The sequence below is a fragment of the Staurois parvus genome, unplaced genomic scaffold, assembly GCF_062004578.1.
Source record: "Staurois parvus isolate SC_StPar_1 unplaced genomic scaffold, SC_StPar_1.0 ptg000191l, whole genome shotgun sequence".
Classification (NCBI taxonomy): Eukaryota; Metazoa; Chordata; class Amphibia; order Anura; family Ranidae; genus Staurois; species Staurois parvus.
The window spans coordinates 5,515,251-5,542,311 of NW_028317987.1; the positions used below are offsets into that span (position 1 = coordinate 5,515,251).

General features: G+C 48.1%; 1 protein-coding gene across 1 annotated transcript in view; it reads left to right on the plus strand.

Annotated features, from left to right (window-relative positions):
- The first annotated feature begins 2,841 nt into the window (after positions 1 to 2,841).
- The window catches only part of LOC149461914 (uncharacterized), a 76,656-nt gene continuing 52,436 nt past the window's right edge, over positions 2,842 to 27,061 (plus strand). The window contains exon 1 of the mRNA XM_089677747.1: positions 2,842 to 4,498. Within this exon, the coding sequence (XP_089533873.1) occupies positions 2,852 to 4,498 (1,647 nt within the window). The 5' untranslated portion in view covers positions 2,842 to 2,851. The remainder of the gene's footprint in view (positions 4,499 to 27,061) is intronic.

Consider the following 27,061-nt stretch of genomic DNA (forward strand, 5'->3'; position numbering starts at 1 on the left):
GGTACCCCACTAATAACACTGAACCCTCGGGTACCCCACTAATAGCTCTGAAACTTGGGGTACACAACTAATAACACTGAACCTTGGGGTACCCCACTAATAACACTGAGCCTTGGGGTACCCCACTAATAACACTGAACCTTGGGGTACCCCACTAATAACACTGAGCCTTGGGGTACACCACTGACACCCCCAGACCATTCAGAGTATGAATCATTAACCACTACTCTCTGAATACGATCTTTTAGCCAGTTTTCTATCCATTTACATTCAGATTTTTCCAGCCTGTAGACTTTACCTTACACATTAGCCGTGTGTGGGGAACTGTGTCCAAGTATACCACGTCCACCGCCACCCCTCTGTCCAAGTATACCACGTCCACCGCCACCCCTCTGTCCAAGTATACCACGTCCACCGCCACCCCTCTGTCCAAGTATACCACGTCCACCGCCACCCCTCTGTCCAAGTATACCACGTCCACCGCCACCCCTCTGTCCAAGTATACCACGTCCACCGCCACCCCTCTGTCCAAGTATACCACGTCCACCGCCACCCTCTGTCCAAGTATACCACGTCCACCACCACCCCTCTGTCCAAGTATACCACGTCCACCGCCATCCCTCTGTCCAAGTATACCACGTCCAGCGCCACCCTCTGTCCAAGTATACCACGTCCACCGCCACCCCTCTGTCCAAGTATACCACGTCCACCACCACCCCTCTGTCCAAGTTTACCACGTCCACCGCCAACCCTCTGTCCAAGTATACCACGTCCACCGCCACCCCTCTGTCCAAGTTTACCACGTCCACCGCCACTCCTCTGTCCAAGTTTACCACATCCACCGACACTCCTATGTCCAAGTTTACCACCTCCACAGCCACCCCTCTTTCCAAGTATACCACGTCCACCCCTCTGTCCAAGTATACCACGTCCACCCCTCTGTCCAAGTATACCACGTCCACCACCACCCCTCTGTCCAAGTATACGATGTCCACCGACACCCCTCTGTCCAAGTTTACCACCTCCACCCCTCTGTCCAAGTTTACCACGTCCACAGCCACCCCTCTGTCCAAGTTTACCACGTCCACAGCCACCCCTCTGTCCACGTTTACCACCTCCACCGCCACCCCTCTTTCCAAGTTTACCACCTCCACAGCCACCCCTCTGTCCAAGTATACCATGTCCACAGCCCCCCCTCTTTCCATGTACACCACGTCCACCAACACCCCTCTGTCCAAGTATACGACGTCCACCGCCACCCCTCTGTCCAATGATTTGCTCACCTCCAATCTAACCTGTTTCTTGATGGTTTAATCCCAGCTCACCTCTACATGTTGTCTACAGTAAACATTTAAACTTCCACTGATTACAGAATACTAATACTGTGAGTCCTGACCCTTATACTATATAACTTGTACATTACATACTCCTGACCCCTGCACTATATACTCTATGTTGTACATTACATACTCCTGACCCCTGCACTATATACTCTATGTTGTACATTACATACTCCTGACCCCTGCACTATATACTCTATGTTGTACATTACATACTCCTGACCCCTGCACTATATACTCTATGTTGTACATTACATACTCCTGACCCCTGCACTATATACTCTATGTTGTACATTACATACTCCTGACCCCTGCACTATATACTCTGTTGCACATTACATACTCCCGACCCCTGCACTATATACTCTGTTGTACATTACATACTCCTGACCCCTGCACTATATACTCTATGTTGTACATTACATACTCCTGACCCCTGCACTATATACTCTATGTTGTACATTACATACTCCTGACCCCTGCACTATATACTCCATGTTGTACATGACATACTCCTGACCCCTGCACTATATACTCCATGTTGTACATTACATACTCCTGACCCCTGCACTATATACTCTATGTTGTACATGACATACTCCTGACCCCTGCACTATATACTCTGTGTTGTACATTACATACTCCTGACCCCTGCACTATATACTCTGTGTTGTACATTACATACTCCTGACCCTGCACTATATACTCTGTGTTGTACATTACATACTCCTGATCCCTGCACTATATACTCTATGTTGTACATTACATACTCCTGACCCCTGCACTATATACTCTATGTTGTACATTACATACTCCTGACCCCTGCACTATATACTCTATGTTGTACATTTCATACTCCTGACTTCTGCTCTCCCCCTCCCCCCACTGCTATATATACACATAATATGGATTCTCTTTTGTTACACCCATTTCCTCCCAGCTGGACATTTTATATCGGATGATGTGATTGGTGCACAGACTTTTACATGGTGATAATAATGTGATAACATCCTCCAACTTTGGACCCTTAAACAGAAAGTGATAATGAGGGAGGAGTCAATACCCCAATGATGGTGGTCTTCAGGATCAGTCCAGTCTTCATCTTGGTTGTTCTCCCCTCATCCTCACTCTCTGACCTCTGGTGGGGCTCAGCCCCGCTGTTCTTCATGACTAAATCATGGACTAAATAAGGAAGTGCAGTACTTCTTGTGTTGGGAAGATGGCGATGAGTGATAGAGGGGGTGGGGACCCTCGTCCTATAATCCCCTCATCACTGTCCCTCCTATAAAAGACAGTTCTGGTTGTTTCCTCACTCTCTGACTAAGGTCCATGAATAAAGAAATGACCTGGTAGGAGATCAGAGGAGCCATTTCCTAGTTCCCTTGAGGGGGGAATTGTAAGCTCCTCAGAGCCCAAGCTGCCTGATGTGGGCGGAGTCCTGGTTTGGGGGAACCAATCAGCTCCTGTCTAGTAATCCTCTTTGTCTTTGTATTTTAGTCCATGGCCGGGCGATGAGGAAAACCTCCGAGGATTGTCTCACTTTGTCTCCAGACTGGAAAGTAGAAGATGAGGACATCACACAGTATAGTCCAGGAGAAAACCCGGCTCCCTCCAATGTCCATCGGGCACCACCCAGTGTAGATGGACCATCGGATTCCTCGTATCCTGAGGAACCTCAGACTGTGCGGGACCGGGCCGACCTTCCAACAGGGAAGAGCTTCTCCTGTACTGAGTGCGGAAAGAGGTTCAGTTCTACATACCATCTTAATAGGCATAAAAGATCTCACACGGGGGAGAAGCCATATTCCTGTCCTGAGTGCGGGAAATGTTTTTCAGTTAAGTCCAATCTTTACATACATCAGAGATCTCACACGGGGGAGAAGCCGTATTCCTGTCCTGAGTGCGGGAAATATTTTTCACAGAAGTCCAATCTTTACACACATCAGAGATCTCACACGGGGGAGAAGCCATATTCTTGTCCTGAGTGCGGGAAATATTTTTCACAGAAGTCCCATCTTTACACACATCAGAGATCTCACACGGGGGAGAAGCCATATTCCTTTCCTGAGTGCGGGAAATGTGTTTTGGTGAAGTCCAAACTTCATAGTCATAAGAGATGTCATACGGGAGAGAAGCCGTATTCTTGCCCTGAGTGCGGGAAACGTTATTTACATGAGTCCAGTATTTACAGACATCAGAGATCTCACACAGGAGAGAAGCCGTATTCCTGCCCTGAGTGTGGGAAATGTTTTTCAGTGAAGTTCCATCTTTACATACATCAGAGATCTCACACAGGGGAGAAGCCGTATTCCTGCCCTGAGTGTGGGAAATGTTTTTCAATGAAGTCCCATCTTAACACACATCAGAGATCTCACACAGGAGAGAAGCCGTATTCCTGTCCTGAGTGTGGGAAATTTTTTTCAGAGAAGTCCAGTCTTAACACACATCAGAGATCTCACACAGGAGAGAAGCCGTATTCCTGCCCTGAGTGTGGGAAATGTTTTTCAGTGAAGTCCCATCTTTACATACATCAGAGATCTCACACAGGAGAGAAGCCGTATTCCTGCCCTGAGTGTGGGAAATGTTTTTCAGTGAAGTTACATCTTTACATACATCAGAGATCTCACACAGGGGAGAAGCCGTATTCCTGCCCTGAATGTGGGAAATGTTTTTCAGTGAAGTCCCATCTTAACACACATCAGAGATCTCACACAGGAGAGAAGCCGTATTCCTGTCCTGAGTGTGGGAAATGTTTTTCAGAGAAGTCCAGTCTTAACACACATCAGAGATCTCACACAGGAGAGAAGCCGTATTCCTGCCCTGAGTGTGGGAAATGTTTTTCAGTGAAGTCCGATCTATACAGACATCAGAGATCTCACACGGGGGAGAAGCCGTATTCCTGTCCTGACTGCGGGAAATGTTTTTCACAAAAGTCCCATCTTTCCAGACATCAGAGACTGCACATGAAGGAGAAGCCACTTTCCTGCCCTGAGTGTGGGAAATGTTTTTCAGTGAAGTTCCATCTTTACAGACATCAGAGATCTCACACAGGGGAGAAGCCGTATTCCTGTCCTGACTGCGGGAAATGTTTTTCACAAAAGTCCCATCTTTCCAGACATCAGAGACTGCACATGAAGGAGAAGCCACTTTCCTGTCCTGAGTGAGGGAAATGTTCCTCACTGAAGTCCTGTCTTCCTGTACATCAGGGGTCCCACACAACCCTGGAGGTGTATTAGTGCCTTGAGTGCGGGAAATGTCTTCTAGATGAATGTTGCTGGACATCTCAGCTCTCATGTGAGGAAGAAGCACACCCTGATATACACCTCAGATATACTCCATGGCTGATCTTCATTAGAGATGAGCGAATCGAAGTATCCGAAGTGGAATTCGAGTCGAATATCGGAAAAATTTCGAATCAAAATTTTTCTGAAAATGGCGGCTGACATGTGCGGCGACGGAGCGGGGATGTCTGGGAAGGCGAGCAGACAAGGCGCGCTGACCCATAATGCATTCCTCAACGACATGTGATCGCATCAGCCAATCAGCAGCCAGCCAGCTAGCACTGTGTAATGGTCGAGCTATAAATAGCGGCCATTTTGGAATTCTTCATTTGCCTGCAGTCATTGAACAGAGGCAGACCGCTCTGTATTAGGGACAGGGACAGAGTTAGGGCCACAGAAACGATACTTAGGGACAGAGAACTATTACTCAGGGACACAGAATTGTTAATTAGGGCCACAGAATCGTTACTTAGGGACAAAGAAACGCTAGTTAGGGCCACAGAATTCATACTCAGGGACAGACAGAATTGTTACTGAGTGCCAGAGAATTGTTATTTAGGGCCACAGAAACGTTATTAGGGCCACAGAATTGTTACTCAGGGACAGACAGAATTGTTACTGAGTGCCAGAGAATTGTTACTTAGGGCCACAGAAACGTTATTAGGGCCACAGAATTGTTACTCAGGGACAGACAGAATTGTTACTGAGTGCCAGAGAATTGTTACTTAGGGCCACAGAAACTTTAGTTAGGGCCACAGAATTGTTACTCAGGGACAGACACAGAATTGTTACTGAGGGCCACAGAACTGTTACTTAGGGCCACAGAATTGTTACTCGCACAGACACAGAATTGTTACTCGCACAGACACAGAATTGTTACTGAGGGCCACAGAACTGTTACTTAGGGCCACAGAATTGTTACTCGCACAGACACAGAATTGTTACACAGGGACACAGAACTGTTACTGAGGGCCACAGAACCGTTACTTAGGGCCACAGAATTGTTACTCGCACAGACACAGAATTGTTACTCGCACAGACACAGAATTGTTACTCGCACAGACGCAGAATTGTTACTGAGGGCCACAGAACTGTTAGTTAGGGCCACAGAATTGTTACTCGCACAGACACAGAATTGTTACTCGCACAGACACAGAATTGTTACTGAGGGCCACAGAACTGTTACTTGGGGCCACAGAAACGTTAATCAGGGACACAGAATTGTTACTGAGGGCCACAGAACTGTTACTTAGGGCCACAGAATTGTTACTCGCACAGACACAGAATTGTTACACAGGGACACAGAACTGTTACTGAGGGCCACAGAACCGTTACTTAGGGCCACAGAATTGTTACTCGCACAGACACAGAATTGTTACTCGCACAGACACAGAATTGTTACTCAGGGACACAGAACTGTTACTGAGGGCCACAGAACTGTTACTTAGGGCCACAGAATTGTTGCTTGCACAGACACAGAATTCTTACTCGCACAGACACAGAATTGTTACTCAGGGACACAGAACTGTTACTTAGGGCCACAGAACTGTTAGTTAGGGCCACAGAATTGTTACTCGCACAGACACAGAATTGTTACTCGCACAGACACAGAATTGTTACTGAGGGCCACAGAACTGTTACTTGGGGCCACAGAAACGTTAATCAGGGACACAGAATTGTTACTGAGGGCCACAGAACTGTTAGGGCCACAGAATTGTTACTCGCACAGACACAGAATTGTTACTCGCACAGACACAGAATTGTTACTGAGGGCCACAGAACTGTTACTTGGGGCCATAGAAACGTTAATCAGGGACACAGAATTGTTACTGAGGGCCACAGAACTGTTACTTAGGGCCACAGAATTGTTACTCGCACAGACACAGAATTGTTACTCGCACAGACACAGAATTGTTACTGAGGGCCACAGAACTGTTACTTAGGGCCACAGAATTGTTACTCGCACAGACACAGAATTGTTACACAGGGACACAGAACTGTTACTGAGGGCCACAGAACCGTTACTTGGGGCCACAGAATTGTTACTCGCACAGACACAGAATTGTTACTCGCACAGACACAGAATTGTTACTCGCACAGACACAGAATTGTTACTCAGGGACACAGAACTGTTACTGAGGGCCACAGAACTGTTACTTAGGGCCACAGAATTGTTACTCGCACAGACACAGAATTGTTACACAGGGACACAGAACTGTTACTGAGGGCCACAGAACCGTTACTTAGGGCCACAGAATTGTTACTCGCACAGACACAGAATTGTTACTCGCACAGACACAGAATTGTTACTCGCACAGACACAGAATTGTTACTCAGGGACACAGAACTGTTACTGAGGGCCACAGAACTGTTAGTTAGGGCCACAGAATTGTTACTCGCACAGACACAGAATTGTTACTGAGGGCCACAGAACTGTTACTTTGGGCCACAGAAACGTTAATCAGGGACACAGAATTGTTACTGAGGGCCACAGAACTGTTACTTAGGGCCACAGAATTGTTACTCGCACAGACACAGAATTGTTACTGAGGGCCACAGAACTGTTACTTGGGGCCACAGAAACGTTAATCAGGGACACAGAATTGTTACTGAGGGCCACAGAACTGTTAGGGCCACAGAATTGTTACTCGCACAGACACAGAATTGTTACTCGCACAGACACAGAATTGTTACTGAGGGCCACAGAACTGTTACTTGGGGCCACAGAAACGTTATTCAGGGACACAGAATTGTTACTGAGGGCCACAGAACTGTTACTTAGGGCCACAGAATTGTTACTCGCACAGACACAGAATTGTTACTCGCACAGACACAGAACTGTTACTTGGGGCCACAGAAACGTTAATCAGGGACACAGAATTGTTACTGAGGGCCACAGAACTGTTAGGGCCACAGAATTGTTACTCGCACAGACACAGAATTGTTACTCGCACAGACACAGAATTGTTACTGAGGGCCACAGAACTGTTACTTGGGGCCACAGAAACGTTAATCAGGGACACAGAATTGTTACTGAGGGCCACAGAACTGTTACTTAGGGCCACAGAATTGTTACTCGCACAGACACAGAATTGTTACTCGCACAGACACAGAATTGTTACTGAGGGCCACAGAACTGTTACTTGGGGCCACAGAAACATTAATCAGGGACACAGAATTGTTACTGAGGGCCACAGAATTGTTACTCGCACAGACACAGAATTGTTACTCGCACAGACACAGAATTGTTACTGAGGGCCACAGAACTGTTACTTGGGGCCACAGAAACGTTAATCAGGGACACAGAATTGTTACTGAGGGCCACAGAACTGTTACTTAGGGCCACAGAATTGTTACTCGCACAGACACAGAATTGTTACTCAGGGACACAGAATTGTTACTGAGGGACACATAATCGTTTAATTAAAGAGTATGTCAGACAACATGCAGAGGAGTGGCAGAGGAGGCAATGTTTCAGGAGCGAGCAGACGTGGCAGCAGAGGAAGGGGTCGAGGCAGCACTATTCGCAGCCAGAGGCCAGTGCTCCCGGTGTCATCCAGCGGTCGTGTCTCCACCGACAACCCTGCCGTCATCGATTGGTTGGCTCGGTCGTCTTCCTCTTCCCAGGTCACCTCTGACACCTACAGCCAACGGTCGGTGGGTACGTCAGACACAACCGTTAGTTGGCATGGCCCGGGACCAAGCCCACTGAAATCACGTGTACCTGCCCCTGTCCTTTGGTGTTCCCTCACCAAGCGAAGTATTGCATGCTGTGGGCTCAGCCCCACTGTACAGTGAGGAAGAGCTAACAGAGGGCGGTCAGGAACGGGGGGAGACATCCGCCTTTTCAGCAGCCAGGCGAAGAAGTAGTGGCGAGGAGAGTGGCCCAGTAGCCGGTCTAGAGACAGGTCTGTCTCCTGACCCAGACGCAGCCGAGGGGGCTAGTAGTGAGGCGGAGACCCTACTTGATGATGAGGAGGTTGATCGCACTTGGCAGCCTCGTCGTCATCAGGCAATTTCTTCCGCATCATCAGGAGAAGAGGGTGGCAGCTTGGCAGTGAGAGAAACAGTCGGTGGGTTGCCCAGGAGACAGCAGCAGGGTCGCAGCAGTGTCAGTGGAGCCAAACGGCCACGGAGTAGAGCACCAGCTCCACTGCAGCCTACCACCACGGCCAGTAGTGGTGCCGGTGTGCACGGAGGAAGCAGCAGTCAGCCAGTGAGGAGTAGCGGGGGCAAAGTTTCCTACTCGGCGGTGTGGCAATTTTTCGTCAAGCCGCCCGAGGAAGTAAACGTAGCCGTATGTCGACTATGTGGCCAGAAAGTCAAGCGTGGCCAGGGGGCCCATGTTGGGACTACAGCGTTGCGGCAGCATATGCAGCGTCGCCATTTGGTGGCCTGGGAAAACCGTGATAAAGATACGGCGGTTCTGCCCGCCCCAGCCCCCGCTCCATCACCCGCTCCGTTACTTGCTCCGTCACCCGACGTCAATCGCCCTCCATCAGCCAGTCAAGGCTCCAACACCTCTGCTGAGGGGAGTTGTCGCTCGTTGGCATCTTCCGCTCGTTCAGATGCTCCTTCTCCTGCTACTCCTCTTCACGGATTCCGTCAGCAGTCTTTCTTGGAATCCGTTTCCAAGAGACAACAGTTTGCGAGCACGCACCCGACGGTGCAAAAGCTGAACGTCCTCCTGTCCAAGTTGCTGGTGCTGCAGTCCCTCCCTTTCCAAGTGGTGGACTCAGCACCTTTCAGAGAAATGATGGCTTGTGCCGCGCCGCGGTGGAGAGTGCCAAGCCGTCATTTCTTCGCCAAAAAGGCAGTGCCAGCCCTGCATTCACATGTAGAAGACATGGTGGGCCAGTCTTTGAGCATGTCGGTCTCTGCCAAAGTGCACGGCAGCGCCGACGTGTGGAGCTGTAACTACGGTCAGGGACAGTACATGTCATTTACGGCCCACTGGGTGAACGTGGTGCCGTCACAGCCGCACCAGCAACTTGGACAGGTCACGCCGCTTTTGCCTCCACGTTTGCACGTCCTTGGTCCGGCAAAGATGTCCGCCTCTACCACCTCTTCTTCCGCCGTGTCCTCAGCCGCCACCCCCGTGCCAAGTCCCATTACCCGACCGGCATATCACATGTGCAGGGCGCAACGGTGTCACGCTGTTCTGCACCTGGTATGCCTTGGCGAACGTAGTCACACAGGGGAGGAACTTCTGAGTGTAATGAACAGAGAAATCGACAGATGGCTGTCTCCGCGCAAACTGAAAATCGGAACCATGTTGACCGACAACGGAAAGAACATGGTGTCTGCTCTGCGTCAAGGAAGGTTGTGCCATGCGCCATGCATGGCTCACGTGTTCAATCTGGTTGTCAAGCGGTTCCTAAAATCCACCATCCCACTGCAAGACATCCTTAAAATGTCACGTAAACTTTGCATGCATTTCAGCCATTCCTACACCGCAAAGAACACCCTCCTTGAGCTGCAGCGGCAGAACGGAATTCCACAGCATCGCCTGATCTGCGACGTTGCAACAAGGTGGAATTCAACCCTACACATGTTAGACCGCCTTTACGAGCAGCGAAAGGCCATCACCGATTTCCTGATGTTACAAGCGGATAAAGGTACTCCCCTGTGTAACTTCGATGTCAGCCATTGGCAGCTCATGCGTGACACCTGCCGCTTGCTCAGGCCCTTTGAGGAGGCCACGCTATTCGTGAGTCGGCAGGACTATGGGATGAACGACGTCATTCCTCTGTTGCACGTCCTTGAACAAATGCTGTTAACAATGGCTGGTCAGGGTGCGGTAGACGTGGCGCACAGATCTCAACGCCACATGACCCCTGTGGGGGCAGGACAGGAAGAAGAGGAGGAGGTAGAGGAGGACATTTGTGCTCAGGAATTATTGAGTGAAATGGGTGGTTTTTCCACTCAGCGGACAGGAGTGGAGGAGCAGGAGCATCTGGTAGAGGAGGAGGAGACAGAGGACCCAGACGCACCGTGGCAGTATGCTGTGGAGATGGAGGCAGGGAGTCCCTCGCGTTCCTTGGCACAAATGGCCCATAGCATGCTCGGTTGCTTGCGTAGCGACAGCCGAATAATAACCATCAGACAGAGGGATGACTTTTGGCTGTCCACCTTGTTGGACCCTCGCTACCGTTCCAAAATGGTGGCCTTTTTCACACCTGCTGAGAGGGAGGCCAAAATAACGTACTATAAAAACCACCTATGTAGTCAGTTGGTCTCTGCCTGTCTGCGCCAACGTCCATCCTCAGACACTGTGGGCCCTGTGCGCTCGCGTTCCGCTGCCATGGCAGCAGGGGAGGGGTGGGGTGGTAGGAGCAGTGGCAGCTCCACCAGCAGCGGCTGCCTCAGTCTGCAGTCGATGATGAGTAGCTTTCTTCACCAGCGCAGTGAGGAAACTACTAACCAGCCGCAGCAGCAGCATCAGGTGGACCTGGAGCAGGAGCTCAAACAACAGGCTTGGGCCTACTTGGACAGCACCCTGCCAACCGAGGTAGACAATCCCCTTGACTACTGGGCAACGAAACTTGACCTTTGGCCCCAACTAGCTGAATTTGCCCTTGAAAGGCTGTCATGCCCGGCCAGTAGCGTGGCATCGGAGCGCGTGTTTAGTGCGGCAGGAGGTATTGTAACTCCGCGGAGGACACGACTGTCCACCCAAAGTGTGGAGAGACTCACGTTTGTGAAAATGAATCAGGCGTGGATTAGTCTGGATTTCAAACCACCAGTTCCTGACACAACTGACTAAATCCGCCATGAATCATGCCTCAAACATGTGCCACTTTGAGGTCTCCTCACACACTGCTGGTGTGTAGAATTTTTTGACATAGGGTGCTGGCAGATTACGGGCCTCCCATAGCTGCTGCCAGGCCCCTAATCTGCCATAGGCCCCTATATACCGCCTCCTCATGCTGCTGCCAGGTCCAGAGTCTCTCATGGGTCCCTGTACGGCCTCCCATTGCTGCTGTCTCCATCGCCACACTCTGCCATGTGCCACTTTCAGGTCTCCTCACACTGCTGGTGTGTAGAATTTTTTGACATAGGGTGCTGGCAGATTACGGGCCTCCTATAGCTGCTGCCAGGCCCCTAATCTGCCATAGGCCCCTATATACCGCCTCCTCATGCTGCTGCCAGGTCCAGAGTCTCTCATGGGTCCCTGTACGGCCTCCCATTGCTGCTGTCTCCATCGCCACACTCTGCCATGTGCCACTTTCAGGTCTCCTCACACTGCTGGTGTGTAGAATTTTTTGACATAGGGTGCTGGCAGATTATGGGCCTCCTATAGCTGCTGCCAGGCCCCTAATCTGCCATAGGCCCCTATATACCGCCTCCTCATGCTGCTGCCAGGTCCAGAGTCTCTCATGGGTCCCTGTACGGCCTGCCATTGCTGCTGTCTCCATCGCCACACTCTGCCATGTGCCACTTTCAGGTCTCCTCACACACTGCTGGTGTGTAGAATTTTTTGACATAGGGTGTTGGCAGATTACGGGCCTCCCATTGCTGCTGCCAGGCCCCTAATCTGCCATGGGCCCCTATATACCGCCTCCTCATGCTGCTGCCAGGTCCAGAGTCTCTCATGGGTCCCTGTACGGCCTCCCATTGCTGCTGTCTCCATCGCCACACTCTGCCATGTGCCACTTTCAGGTCTCCTCACACTGCTGGTGTGTAGAATTTTTTGACATAGGGTGCTGGCAGATTACGGGCCTCCTATAGCTGCTGCCAGGCCCCTAATCTGCCATGGGCCCCTATACCGCCTCCTCATGCTGCTGCCAGGTCCAGAGTCTCTCATGGGTCCCTGTACGGCCTCCCATTGCTGCTGTCTCCATCGCCACACTCTGCCATGTGCCACTTTCAGGTCTCCTCACACTGCTGGTGTGTAGAATTTTTTGACATAGGGTGCTGGCAGATTACGGGCCTCCTATAGCTGCTGCCAGGCCCCTAATCTGCCATAGGCCCCTATATACCGCCTCCTCATGCTGCTGCCAGGTCCAGAGTCTCTCATGGGTCCCTGTACGGCCTCCCATTGCTGCTGTCTCCATCGCCACACTCTGCCATGTGCCACTTTCAGGTCTCCTCACACTGCTGGTGTGTAGAATTTTTTGACATAGGGTGCTGGCAGATTATGGGCCTCCTATAGCTGCTGCCAGGCCCCTAATCTGCCATAGGCCCCTATATACCGCCTCCTCATGCTGCTGCCAGGTCCAGAGTCTCTCATGGGTCCCTGTACGGCCTCCCATTGCTGCTGTCTCCATCGCCACACTCTGCCATGTGCCACTTTCAGGTCTCCTCACACTGCTGGTGTGTAGAATTTTTTGACATAGGGTGCTGGCAGATTATGGGCCTCCTATAGCTGCTGCCAGGCCCCTAATCTGCCATAGGCCCCTATATACCGCCTCCTCATGCTGCTGCCAGGTCCAGAGTCTCTCATGGGTCCCTGTACGGCCTCCCATTGCTGCTGTCTCCATCGCCACACTCTGCCATGTGCCACTTTCAGGTCTCCTCACACACTGCTGGTGTGTAGAATTTTTTGACATAGGGTGTTGGCAGATTACGGGCCTCCCATTGCTGCTGCCAGGCCCCTAATCTGCCATGGGCCCCTATATACCGCCTCCTCATGCTGCTGCCAGGTCCACAGTGTCTCATGCCATGTGCCACTTTCAGGTCTCCTCACACTGCTGGTGTGTTGAATTTTTTGACATAGGGTGCTGGCAGATTATGGGCCTCCTATAGCTGCTGTCAGGCCCCTAATCTGCCATAGGCCCCTATATACCGCCTCCTCATGCTGCTGCCAGGTCCAGAGTCTCTCATGGGTCCCTGTACGGCCTCCCATTGCTGCTGTCTCCATCGCCACACTCTGCCATGTGCCACTTTCAGGTCTCCTCACACTGCTGGTGTGTAGAATTTTTTGACATAGGGTGCTGGCAGATTATGGGCCTCCTATAGCTGCTGCCAGGCCCCTAATCTGCCATAGGCCCCTATATACCGCCTCCTCATGCTGCTGCCAGGTCCAGAGTCTCTCATGGTTCCCTGTACGGCCTCCCATTGCTGCTGTCTCCATCGCCACACTCTGCCATGTGCCACTTTCAGGTCTCCTCACACACTGCTGGTGTGTAGAATTTTTTGACATAGGGTGCTGGCAGATTACGGGCCTCCCATAGCTGCTGCCAGGCCCCTAATCTGCCATAGGCCCCTATATACCGCCTCCTCATGCTGCTGCCAGGTCCAGAGTCTCTCATGGGTCCCTGTACGGCCTCCCATTGCTGCTGTCTCCATCGCCACACTCTGCCATGTGCCACTTTCAGGTCTCCTCACACTGCTGGTGTGTTGAATTTTTTGACATAGGGTGCTGGCAGATTATGGGCCTCCTATAGCTGCTGCCAGGCCCCTAATCTGCCATAGGCCCCTATATACCGCCTCCTCATGCTGCTGCCAGGTCCAGAGTCTCTCATGGGTCCCTGTACGGCCTCCCATTGCTGCTGTCTCCATCGCCACACTCTGCCATGTGCCACTTTCAGGTCTCCTCACACACTGCTGGTGTGTAGAATTTTTTGACATAGGGTGCTGGCAGATTACGGGCCTCCCATAGCTGCTGCCAGGCCCCTAATCTGCCATGGGCCCCTATATACCGCCTCCTCATGCTGCTGCCAGGTCCAGAGTCTCTCATGGGTCCCTGTACGGCCTCCCATTGCTGCTGTCTCCATCGCCACACTCTGCCATGTGCCACTTTCAGGTCTCCTCACACACTGCTGGTGTGTAGAATTTTTTGACATAGGGTGCTGGCAGATTACGGGCCTCCCATTGCTGCTGCCAGGCCCCTAATCTGCCATGGGCCCCTATACCGCCTCCTCATGCTGCTGCCAGGTCCAGAGTCTCTCATGGGTCCCTGTACGGCCTCCCATTGCTGCTGTCTCCATCGCCACACTCTGCCATGTGCCACTTTCAGGTCTCCTCACACTGCTGGTGGGTTCCATTTTTTGTCATAGGGTGCTGGCAGATTACGGGCCTCCCATTGCTGCTGCCAGGCACGTAATCTGCCATGGGCCCCCGTACCGACTCCTCATGCTGTGACGTTGCAACAAGGTGGAATTCAACCCTACATATGTTAGACCGCCTTTACGAACAGCGAAAGGCCATCACAGATTTCCTGATGTTAAAAGCGGATAAAGGTACTCCCTGTGTAACTTAGATGTCAGCCATTGGCAGCTCATGCGTGACACCTGCGCTTGCTCAGGCCCTTTGAGGAGGCCACGCTATTCGTGAGTCGGCAGGACTATGGGATGAACGACGTCATTCCTCTGTTGCACGTCCTGGAACAAATGCTGTTAACAATGGCTGGTCAGGGTGCGGTAGACGTGGCGCACAGATCTCAACGCCACATGACCCCTGTGGGGGCAGGACAGGAAGAAGAGGAGGAGGTAGAGGAGGACATTGGTGCTCAGGAATTATTGAGTGAAATGGGTGGTTTTTCCACTCAGCGGACAGGAGTGGAGGAGCAGGAGCATCTGGTAGAGGAGGAGGAGGAGGAGGAGACAGAGGACCCAGACGCACCGTGGCAGTATGCTGTGGAGATGGAGGCAGGGAGTCCCTCGCATTCCTCGGCACAAATGGCCCATAGCATGCTCGGTTGCTTGCATAGCGACAGCCGAATAATAACCATCAGACAGAGGGATGACTTTTGGCTGTCCACCTTGTTGGACCCTCGCTACCGTTCAAAAATGGTGGCCTTTTTCACACCTGCTGAGAGGGAGGCCAAAATAACGTACTATAAAAACCACCTATGTAGTCAGCTGGTCTCTGCCTGTCTGCGCCAACGTCCATCCTCAGACACTGTGGGCCCTGTGCGCTCGCGTTCCGCTGCCATGGCAGCAGGGGAGGGGTGGGGTGGTAGGAGCAGTGGCAGCTCCACCAGCAGCGGCTGCCTCAGTCTGCAGTCGATGATGAGTAGCTTTCTTCACCAGCGCAGTGAGGAAACTACTAACCAGCCGCAGCAGCAGCAGCAGCAGCAGCATCAGGTGGACCTGGAGCAGGACCTCAAACAACAGGCTTAGGCCTACTTGGACAGCACCCTGCCAACCGAGGTAGACAATCCTCTTGACTACTGGGCAACGAAACTTGACCTTTGGCCCCAACTAGCTGAATTTGCCCTTGAAAGGGTGTCATGCCCGGCCAGTAGCGTGGCATCGGAGCGCGTGTTTAGTGCGGCAGGAGGTATTGCAACTCCGCGGAGGACACGACTGTCCACCCAAAGTGTGGAGAGACTGACGTTTGTGAAAATGAATCAGGCGTGGATTAGTCTGGATTTCAAACCACCAGTTCCTGACACAACTGACTAAATCCGCCATGAATCATGCCCCAAACATGTGCCACTTTCAGGTCTCCTCACACTGCTGGTGTGTTACATTTTTTGTCATAGGGTGCTGGCAGATTACGGGCCTCCCATAGCTGCTGCCAGGCCCCTAATCTGCCATGGGCCCCTATACCGCCTCCTCATGCTGCTGCCAGGTCCAGAGTCTCTCATGGGTCCCTGTACGGCCTCCCATTGCTGCTGTCTCCATCGCCACACTCTGCCATGTGCCACTTTCAGGTCTCCTCACACTGCTGGTGGGTTCCATTTTTTGTCATAGGGTGCTGGCAGATTACGGGCCTCCCATAGCTGCTGCCAGGCCCCTAATCTGCCATGGGCCCCCGTACCGACTCCTCATGCTGCTGCCAGGCCCGTAATCTGTCATGGGCCCCTGTTGTCGCTTGTTGGCATATTCCGCTCGTTCAGATGCTCCTTCTCCTGCTACTCCTCTTCACGGATTCCGTCAGCAGTCTTTCTTGGAATCCGTTTCCAAGAGACAACAGTTTGCGAGCACGCACCAGACGGTGCAGAAGCTGAACGTCCTCCTGTCCAAGTTGCTGCTGCCAGGCTCGTAATCTGTCATGCGCCCCTGTAACGCCTCCTCATGCTGCTGCCAGGTCCAGAGTGTGTCATGGGCCCCCGTACCGACTCCTCATGCTGCTGCCAGGCCCGTAATCTGTCATGGGCCCCTGTACCACCTCCCCATGCTGCTGCCAGGTCCAGAGTGTGTCATGGGTCCCTGTACGGCCTCCCATTGCTGCTGCCAGGCCCGTAATCTGCCATGGGCCCCCGTACCGACTCCTCATGCTGCTGCCAGGCCCGTAATCTGCCATGGGCCCCTGTACCGCCTCCTCATGCTGCTGCCAGGTCCAGAGTGTGTCATGGGTCCCTGTACGGCCTCCCATTGCTGCTGTCTCTATCGCCACACTCTGCCATGTGCCACTTTCAGGTCTCCTCACACTGCTGCTTGTTTCCATTTTTGTCATAGGGTGCTGTATGGCCTCCCATTGCTGCTGCCTCCACCGCCACACTGTGGCTCCACACTCTGGTTTTGGCCCCGTGACTGCCCAAATGAGTGAAGTGTGCGGTGATTCTAAGATCGACGGCACTCATCTGCATGTCATACTGACTGACAGTATTATTTCTCTTCCCCAGCAGACTCCAAGGGCATTTAAATTAAAGGTACAGTGTTCAGCACTAATATTAAGTCTCTCTGAAGCCTAGAAACACCCTTTTTTAAGTTAAATTCACAGCGAATATATTCGACTCGAATCGAAATTTTTCCACGAATTCGCCGAATCAGTCGAATCGAATTTTTGAATACTTCGCTCATCTCTAATCTTCATCATGGAAGAATCAGTTCATAAGGAGATCAGAGGCCCCCAAAGACATGGATGAAGTGTGGGACCGGGTTGGCCATTGATGACAGGAGAAGAATAAAAATGAAGTCCTGACCTAGAGCACTGCGCTGACTCTCATTGGGGTGCAGCCTATATACTAGAGATGGTCTGCACCTACATGGATGGGGGTGTGCTGTGCTGGGGGAGGGGTTTATGAGAAGGCTGGAGGAGTATATAAACTAGGATGGAGGGGGGAGAATGCAATTATAACGGGGTAGACAGATCAGACCGGGGTCAGTACTTATTGGGGGGTAAAAAGAAAAACTAAAAATCCTCCTGCACTGATATGGAAATACCCTAACCAATAGCGGCCAACACCCAATGATAATACCAATCAGATCAAGAGAACAATTGAAAATGAATGGTGCAGCGCTAACTACAAAAGTGAATAAAAATAAATGTAACCAAACACTCATAAAGTGCTAATAAATCAACAAACCAAAATATACATAACAATATAGTGCTAATCAGAACCGTGATAACAACGTGGACAATACTAGTGTATGGGTCACCTTAGTGACCTAAAAATGGTGATAAACACACATAATAAAATAGACGTGTTAAGTGTCCTTGATAGCAATCAAAAAACCTTTTATAACAAGTACTAATAAGTCCATAAAGTAACAAGTGGTGATAAAACGTGATAAAACACCAGGCAATGTGTTAAACGTGAACACTTCATGCAAGTGCCGGCACACTTTAAATCCAATGCAGCTGCAGTGCCGCCTCACCTCCTTCCTGCGACCCAAAAGGGCCCAACAGGTATTCAGGATCACTCTGGATCCTTTATATCTCCGGCTAATACCTCTCCAGAAAGCCAAGGATCATAAACGGTCTCCTGTTCAGCCTCCAAACGCTTCCTCCTCTGCTTTTATAAGGATACTCTGTAGGGTATATTACTCACAATCCCAGTGAGTGATAAAAAGATCCTCCATAGTGTAGTATTATTAATCATGCAGTCTTTATTTAAACATAGGAAGTACACTCACATGAACCTGCAGTCCCTTCCTCCTGCTATATGTGGGTATGCTGCATCCATGTGGTACTTCCTGGGTGTACTAAGATGGCGTCCTCCACCGGAAGTGCGTCACTCGTACCGGAAGCTGCGTATCGGCGTTACTTGCGCGTTACGTCACGTGGTCTCGTGACTTCCTCGGGGTATCGCCAAGTAGACACAGCTGCTCCTTTTATATTGGCATTGGCGCATATCCTGCCTCCCAAGCTGATAAATGACACGAGGCCATTTTCTAGAAGCCTAAAAATGTAGATATGGCGCATACCTGGTCTCCCAGGCTAATAATTAGCTGTGACCATTGGATGGAAGCCAAAACAGTATTATATATATATATATGTTCATAATAAACTAACCTCCATACCCAGGAAAAAGACATTAGATCCAGCTAAAAACCCCAACACAGTCAGGATCCAAAATGATCACTAAAAAACCTTTATTATTGAAACAACTCTAAATAAATTCTACTAATATTAACTGTTTAAAAAAGGGGAATAAACCAGGTGGAAATAAATGTATTCTAACATATACACTCCCCAGAAAGATGAAGTGTATATAAGAATAAAAATAAATAACTATATACGTAAAAATATAAGTATACCCATATCGATGTAAAAAACTCAGAACACCTTTTGAAGACAAAAAATAATACCAAAAAAATTATAAATAAAAAATATGTATATAAATAAAATAAAAATGACCACATGTGTATGCAATATACCCACACATGAACATAGATTGCTACCTAAATAAATAACATAATTCCATAAATACAATTACAATAAAAAATAAATAAAATATAAATGGAATATATAATAAAATGTATATAAAATATATAGACAGCCAACAATCTAAAAACTAAAATATTTATTAAAAATCACTGATAAAACAATTGAGATCAAACTCAACATTCAACCCTCTAGGGACCATGGTTTTCATATAATAAATCCAACGTGACTCGGCTTGGCTGAGGGATCTAATTGTATTACTGCCTCTCCAGTGTCTCTTACATTTTTCTATCCCCCAGAATTTGATATTACTGGGATCCTTGTTGTGATGTGTGGTACATTGCCTAGAGACATTGTGCTTAAGGAACCCTTCCTAATGTTTTGAACGTGCTCCCTGAGTCTCTTCCATAGCGCTCTTTTAGTTCTGCCAATATATTGTAATCCACATTCACATTCTAAGCAGTATACTACCCCTCTGTTGTGCATGAAATGAAGTCTTTAATGATGAACTCTTGTCCAGTAGTATCAGCAATACAGTTCTTACGTCTGGTATTTCATCTTCTAGTGGCTATACAGGCGTAGCAATTTCTGCATGGGTAAAAACGTGACTTTATTCTGACTGGGAGGATCTAATACACTCTTAACCACCTTTGATTTCAACGTGGGGGCTTTTCTATACACAAATTTGGGAACAGCTGGTAAAACACCTCTTAAAATGGGGTCTGCCCTTAAAATACCCCAATGTTTGCTAAAAATTCTATTTTTTTGTAATGGATATTAAAATCTAAGATTATTGATAGGTTGTTCTCTGTATTCTCTTCTTTCCTATTATCTTGTAAGAATGTACTTCTATCCCTATTTCCCACTTCTACTATACTCTGGGTGATCATATCCTTAGGATACCCTTTATCCACAAATCTAGATCCCAACTTCTAAATAATCACTAACTAGGGTACGGTTCCTCCTGACTCTCACAAACTGACCCTTTGGGATATTAAACAACCAAGGGGGGAAATGACAACTCCCCATTGGTATATATCCATTACGATCCACACTTTTAAAATATGTTTTAGTTAAAAAATTTTCCATTTATAATTTTAATATTTAAATCTAAAAACTGTATTTCTTCCTTGCTATGTTCCCATGTAAGTCTGATATTCTTATTATTTTCATTCAATTTGTTTAAAAACTTCAATAAGGTGTTTTCCTCTCCTTCCTAAATAATAATCACGTCATCTATATATCTTTTACACACTTTTAACTCCTTCGGATACTCTTGATATACCTCCGTTTCTTCCCAGTGTGCCATAAATATATTGGCTACACTTGGTGCAAAGCGGGCACCCATTGCTACGCCCCTATTTTGTTCATAGTTGGTGTGCTCATGCCAGAAGTAATTGTGACTCAAACCAAATTCAAGACATTCCAATAAAAACGTTCTTTGAGTCCAAGGCAGATGGCTGTACTTCCTGAGCCCCCATCCAACTGCCTCTATAGCATCCTCATGCCCTATGATTGTATACAAGGAAGATACGTCCGCACTTGCTAAATAAATATTTCTTCCTCCTTTGAATTCCTCCATCACCTGAATCAGATGTTTAGTATCATGTAAATATGCTGTAGTACTTTTTACCACTGGTTGCAAAAATTCATCTATGTAATGTCCCAATCTAGCCCCCACTGACTGTATGCCGTTTACTATGGGTCTGCCCGGTGGTTTTGTGGCATTTTTATGTATCTTAGGGACCGTATATTTTCCATTTTGTCCATGAGAAAGGACTAGAATTGGTCATGTTCGTACTCAAAAGGAAACAAAAAAAGTTGAGGAAATTAGAAGCACAAATTGGTGAAATGAAGGAAAAGACTGTACCATTTAAGGAAACAACAGAGCACCAGCTGCCTAGTACATCCTGGTCTTTCACATACCAGCACTGCAGTATCACTTGGTGATGTGGCAAGTCCCACAGGTGCAGTACAAGCTGGTGCAGTGGCGAGCACAAGTAGTGTCCAGCAGCCACCAAGAATTCGCACACAGGCCTGTAGAACCCATGGTGTCCTTCCGGATGTGCTTGCAAATCCCGATTAGCAGCCTACAAATTCTGCAGCCCCCGTACTTCCCCCATTCACTGCCCAACTAGGAATTCAGGTGGAAACAGCAAATTTAACTACTCCTATCACGTACCTGGTGATGGAGGCCAATGGAGAGAGGGCTTCCCTTGCGGCTAAGTTCCAGACTACCCTGAAAGTGGGACAGCTGGAGCAAGGCCCAAAGTTGCACAGGTCGCCTGTAGGAGTGCTGGTTGGTGGTCCACTCAGAAGCACAGCTGGTGCACGGAGATAGGTCTGCAGACAGGAGGCACCTGTGCATGGTATGTAAGCCCTTCCAGGATTTGGATGTTTACGGAGTAGTCGGTTCAAGCTACGGTCAGGTACGAGGTGGGAATCAGAGCAGACGTAGTCAGATGGGAAAGCCAAGGTCATACACAGAGGAGTGAGAAAGAGAGTATCCGTAAGCCAAGCCGAGGTCAGGTCAGGGGTAAATCAGAGTAGACAGGTCAAGGAGCAAGCTGAATCGGTAACAGGAGATCACAAGTCAGAAACACAGGAACAGGGCATGGGGAGCTAGAGATCATCCAGCAACCAGAGAAAGGGATGAGCCTCCTTATAAAGGCCGTCTGGCACCAGACTGAGGCTGATGTATCCTTCTGCGGCCATGTAGAGTATTGGCAGAAATGCCAGATCTTCCAGAACTCCTTCCGTGGACAGGACCCTGACAACTCCCCTTGATTTTTGGAGCTGTTTTTCACAGAAGATCTGTATGCATTGATTGTGGATCAAAACAATTTATATGCAGAACAATTTATCACTGCCAACCCAAATTCAAACCTTGCCAGACCATTCGCATGGAAACTCAATACGGTTTCCGAATTAAAACATTTTTTGGGCCTAACCCTGAACATGGGCATTACTAAAGAAAAATGAATTGCGGTTGTATTGGTCCAGAGACTTGATTCATCATATACCGTGTTCTCTGCTGCCATGGCCAGGCATAGATATGAGAGTATAATGTGTTTTATGCATTTCAATGACAATACACTCTGTCCTCCTCGGGGTGACCCTGAATTTGACCGGCTCCACAAAATTCAGCCCCTCGCAAATCACCTTAACCAAAAATTTGCAGATGTCTATACTCCCCAGCAAAACATCTGCGTTGATGAGTCCCTCATTAATTTTTCTGGCCGACTTGCATTCAAACAATCTCTCCCCAGCAAGCGTGCCAGATATGGGGTCACGATGTAGAAGACCTGTGAGAGGACACCAGGCTATACTTATAAGTTTTGGATTTATGAGGGAAATGATAGTCACGTGGAGCCCCCTGGATGCCCAGACTACATGGGGAGCAGTGACAAGATAGTTTGGGACTCGGTGTCATCCTTTTTCCATATGGGGTACCACTTATACGTGGACAATGTTTATTCAAGCGTGCCACTATTTAGACATTTGTACAATCTTGGAATTGGGGCATGTGGCACCGTGTGACCTAGTGTGTGCCCACCATTAGAATTGGGTGGATGCAGGGCAGTATATTCCAATGGTGATCATACCACACACTTTTTCTGGCAGAGATTTCTTCTCTTTTTTCATTCAGTCCACAGACTGCATACAAAGAAAAAAAAAAGAACATAGCATATATACCCAAAAAGGACCTGTGACGTAGTGGTACATCCCTAGACTTTGAATGGTTATACCAGGATGAGGCCTACAGGTGCATGCATCATCCTGGTATCAATTTTTTCAGCCGGCGATCGGTTTTCATGTAAAAGCAATCCTAGTGGCTAATTAGCTACAGGATTACTTTTACAACTATGCCCCCCCCCCCCCGCTGCCTTCCACGGCCTTCTCGGGCAGTCCCGTGCCATCGGGGGAACCTGAGAATGCAGCCAGTGTTTCTGCCAGCTGACCATAGAGCTGATTGGAGACCAGAGTGGTGCCAATCATCTCTATAGTCTAAGAATTCGGAATCTACGAGCATTTCATCACTTCAGTTTCGTAGGATATAAACAGCGCCATTTGTAAATTGGGAAAGCATCTGATCACCGATCTTGGTTTGATTGGATAATGTAAGGGCAGAGGAGATATCCAGAGTCTGATAGGCCCCAGATTTCTCAAAAAATAATATATGACAATGCCCATTGAAGTTATAGGGGATATTTGCAATTTCTGTGATAGCATTAAAAGTGATAAAAAAAAAATGAAAGAGACAGTGTAAAAATAATAAAAAAAATCAAAATAACTTACAAAAAAGTATCCTCACCCCCCCCCCCGCACCTGCGTTTGTGAGCGATGACCCTGTGCCAGTATGTAAACAGCGGTTGCACCATGCATGTGAGGTATCACCACGAACATCAGATCAAGGGCAGTAATTCTAACATTAGACCTCCTCTGTAAACCTAAAATGGTAGCTTGTAAAGGTTTTTAAAGCATTGCCTATGGATATTAAAAATGTATGCAGTTTGTCACCATTGCACGGGGCATGCACAGTTTTAAAGCATGTCATGTTTGGTATCTATTTACTCGGCATACCATCATATTTTATATTTTACCAAATAATTGGACAATATATTGTGTTTTTATGCATTAAAAGTAAAAAAACTGTATTTAAAAAAAAAATTGTGTTTGAAAAATTGCTGCACGAGTACAATGTGACATAAAAAAATTCAGTACTATGTGACATCCACCATTTTATTCACTAGGGTGATTGACAAACAAACTTTTTTTACACAAAATTGTCACTTAAATAATTTATTGCTCACACATGACATGGGTATATGTGGAATTACTCCCCAAAATGTATTTTGCTACTTCTCCCGAGTATGGGGATACCACATGTGAGAGACGTTTTGGCAGTCTTCCATGGACTCAATATGCCTCTCAGCAGACAGCTTAGGGTGTCTACTTTCCGAAAAGGGGTCATTTGGGGGTGTTTGTACTATCCTGGTATTTTAGCACCTCAGGAAATGTGATGGGCAGTCAGAAAGTATAAGTTGTGTAAATTCCATTATCTCTCCCATAGTCTGTAGATGCTATAACTATCACACAAAGCAATCAATATACACTTATTGGGATTATTTTTAACCAAAAACATGGAGCAGAATATTTTAGTATTTTTTAATATTTTTATGACAGAAATGAGAAAATGTCATTTTTTAAAAAAACTTTTTTTGCAAAACTTTTTTCGTTTATAGCACCAAAAATAAAAATTGCATAAGTGATCAAATATCACTGAATTTCTATTTGTGTGAAAAAAAAGGACATAAATTTCATTTATGTACCGTATTGCATGACCGCGCAATTGTCAGTTAAACTAGTGCAGCGCTGTATAGCAAAGAAATGGTGTAAATTCCATTATCTATACCATAGTTTGTAGACGCTATAACTGTCACACAAAGCAATCAATATACACTCATTGGGATTATTTTCACTATAAACATGAAGCAGAATGCAGGACTTAAATTTTATTTGGGTGCAGCATTGCATGACCGCGCAATTATCAGTTGAATTAGTGCAGCACCGAGTAGCAAAAAGAGGCGTGGTCATTAAGGGGGGTAAATCCTCTGGAGGGCAAGGGGTTAAACATGTCCAGCAAAAAGAAAATAAAAATCAAATTTCATCATAAATTTCGGCCAAAGTGTATTCTGCTCCGTGTCTTCGCTAAAATAAAATCCCAATCCCTGTAAATGAATCTGTTTATGTGAAAGTTATAACATCTACAAATGGCGGGATAGATACTGGAATTGTATTTTTGTTACTAGTGTGATAGATATTTTGGGCCTACAATAATTTTTACCATCATTGTGAACTTTTGATAGAAGTCTCAGCCTCAGTTCCTGCAACTTCCCGAAACTGCACTTTCTAAGTGGACATTGACTGTATATAAGATTTCCCATGTGTTTTATCACCCCAACACCCCCCATGAAGGTTTCCTGTAGAGGTTTATGGCAGTATGGTCACCTAGCTGATGTAAGGAATAAGCCCCGGACCCGTCATTCCTAACACCTCCTAGAGAGTATTGTCATCCATCTTCCTGCAGGAACTGAATTCAGAGGAGGTACAATCAGCGACTGTCATCCATCTTCCTGCGGGAACTGAATTCAGAGGAGGTATGATCAGCGATTGTCATCCATCTTCCTGCAGGAACTGAATTCAGAGGAGGTATGATCAGCGACTGTCATCCATCTTCCTGCAGGAACTGAATTCAGAGGAGGTACGCTCAGCGATTGTCATCCATCTTCCTGCAGGAACTGAATTCAGAGGAGATATGATCAGCGATTGTCATCCATCTTCCTGCAGGAACTGAATTCAGAGGAGGTATGCTCAGCGACAGTCATCCATCTTCCCGCAGGAACTGAATTCAGAGGAGGTATGATTAGCGACAGTCATCCATCTTCCCACGGGAACTGAATTCAGAGGAGGTATGCTCAGCGACAGTCATCCATCTTCCCACGGGAACTGAATTCAGAGGAGGTATGATCAGCGACAGTCATCCATCTTCCTGCGGGAACTGAATTCAGAGGAGGTATGATCAGCGACTGTCATCCATCTTCCCGCGGGAACTGAATTCAGAGGAGGTACGATCAGCGACAGTCATCCATCTTCCCGCGGGAACTGAATTCAGAGGAGGGACGATCAGCGATTGCATCCATCCTGCGGGAACTGAATTCAGAGGAGGAATGATCAGCGATTGTCATCCATCTTCCTGCGGGAACTGAATTCAGAGGAGGTATGATCAGCGATTGTCATCCATCTTCCTGCGGGAACTGAATTCAGAGGAGGTATGATCGGCGAATGTCGTAGAAAGGATGGCGCTCTACTTCCTGCTCTCTGTGCTTTCCATCCCCCATCAACCAATCACAATGTGTCCACAATCACCAATGATCAGTGACTGTCATCCATCTTCCTGCGGGAACTGAATTCAGAGGAAGCATGATCAGCGATTGTCATCCATCTTCCTGCGGGAACTGAATTCAGAGGAGGTATGATCAGCGATTGTCATCCATCTTCCTGCGGGAACTGAATTCAGAGGAGGTATGATCAGCGACTGTCATCCATCTTCCTGCGGGAACTGAATTCAGAGGAGGTACGATCAGCGATTGTCATCCATCTTCCTGCGGGAAATGAATTCAGAGGAGGTATGCTCAGCGACAGTCATCCATCTTCCTGCGGGAACTGAATTCAGAGGCGGTACGATCAGCGATTGCCATCCATCTTCCTGCGGGAACTGAATTCAGAGGAGGTATGATCAGCGATCGTCATCCATCTTCCTGCGGGAACTGAATTCAGAGGAGGAATGATCAGCGATTGTCATCCATCTTCCTGCGGGAACTGAATTCAGAGGAGGTATGATCAGCGACTGTCATCCATCTTCCTGCAGGAACTGAATTCAGAGGAGGTATGATCAGCGATTGTCATCCATCTTCCTGCAGGAACTGAATTCAGAGGAGGTAAGCTCAGCGATTGTCATCCATCTTCCTGCGGGAACTGAATTCAGAGGAGGTATGATCAGCGACTGTCATCCATCTTCCTGCAGGAACTGAATTCAGAGGAGGTACGATCAGCGACAGTCATCCATCTTCCTGCAGGAATTGAATTCAGAGGAGGTATGATCAGCGATTGTCATCCATCTTCCTGCGGGAACTGAATTCAGAGGAGGTATGATCGGCGAATGTCGTAGAAAGGATGGCACTCTACTTCCTGCTCTCTGTGCTTTCCATCCCCCATCAACCAATCACAATGTGTCCACAATCACCATGGAAATGATCAGATCAATGAAACGTTTGTCATAGACAGACCATCATGTGCCGATCATATACACAGACATTTGTATCACGGGAAATAGAGATGAGCGAAGAAATGAAAAATTCGATTCGACTGATTCGG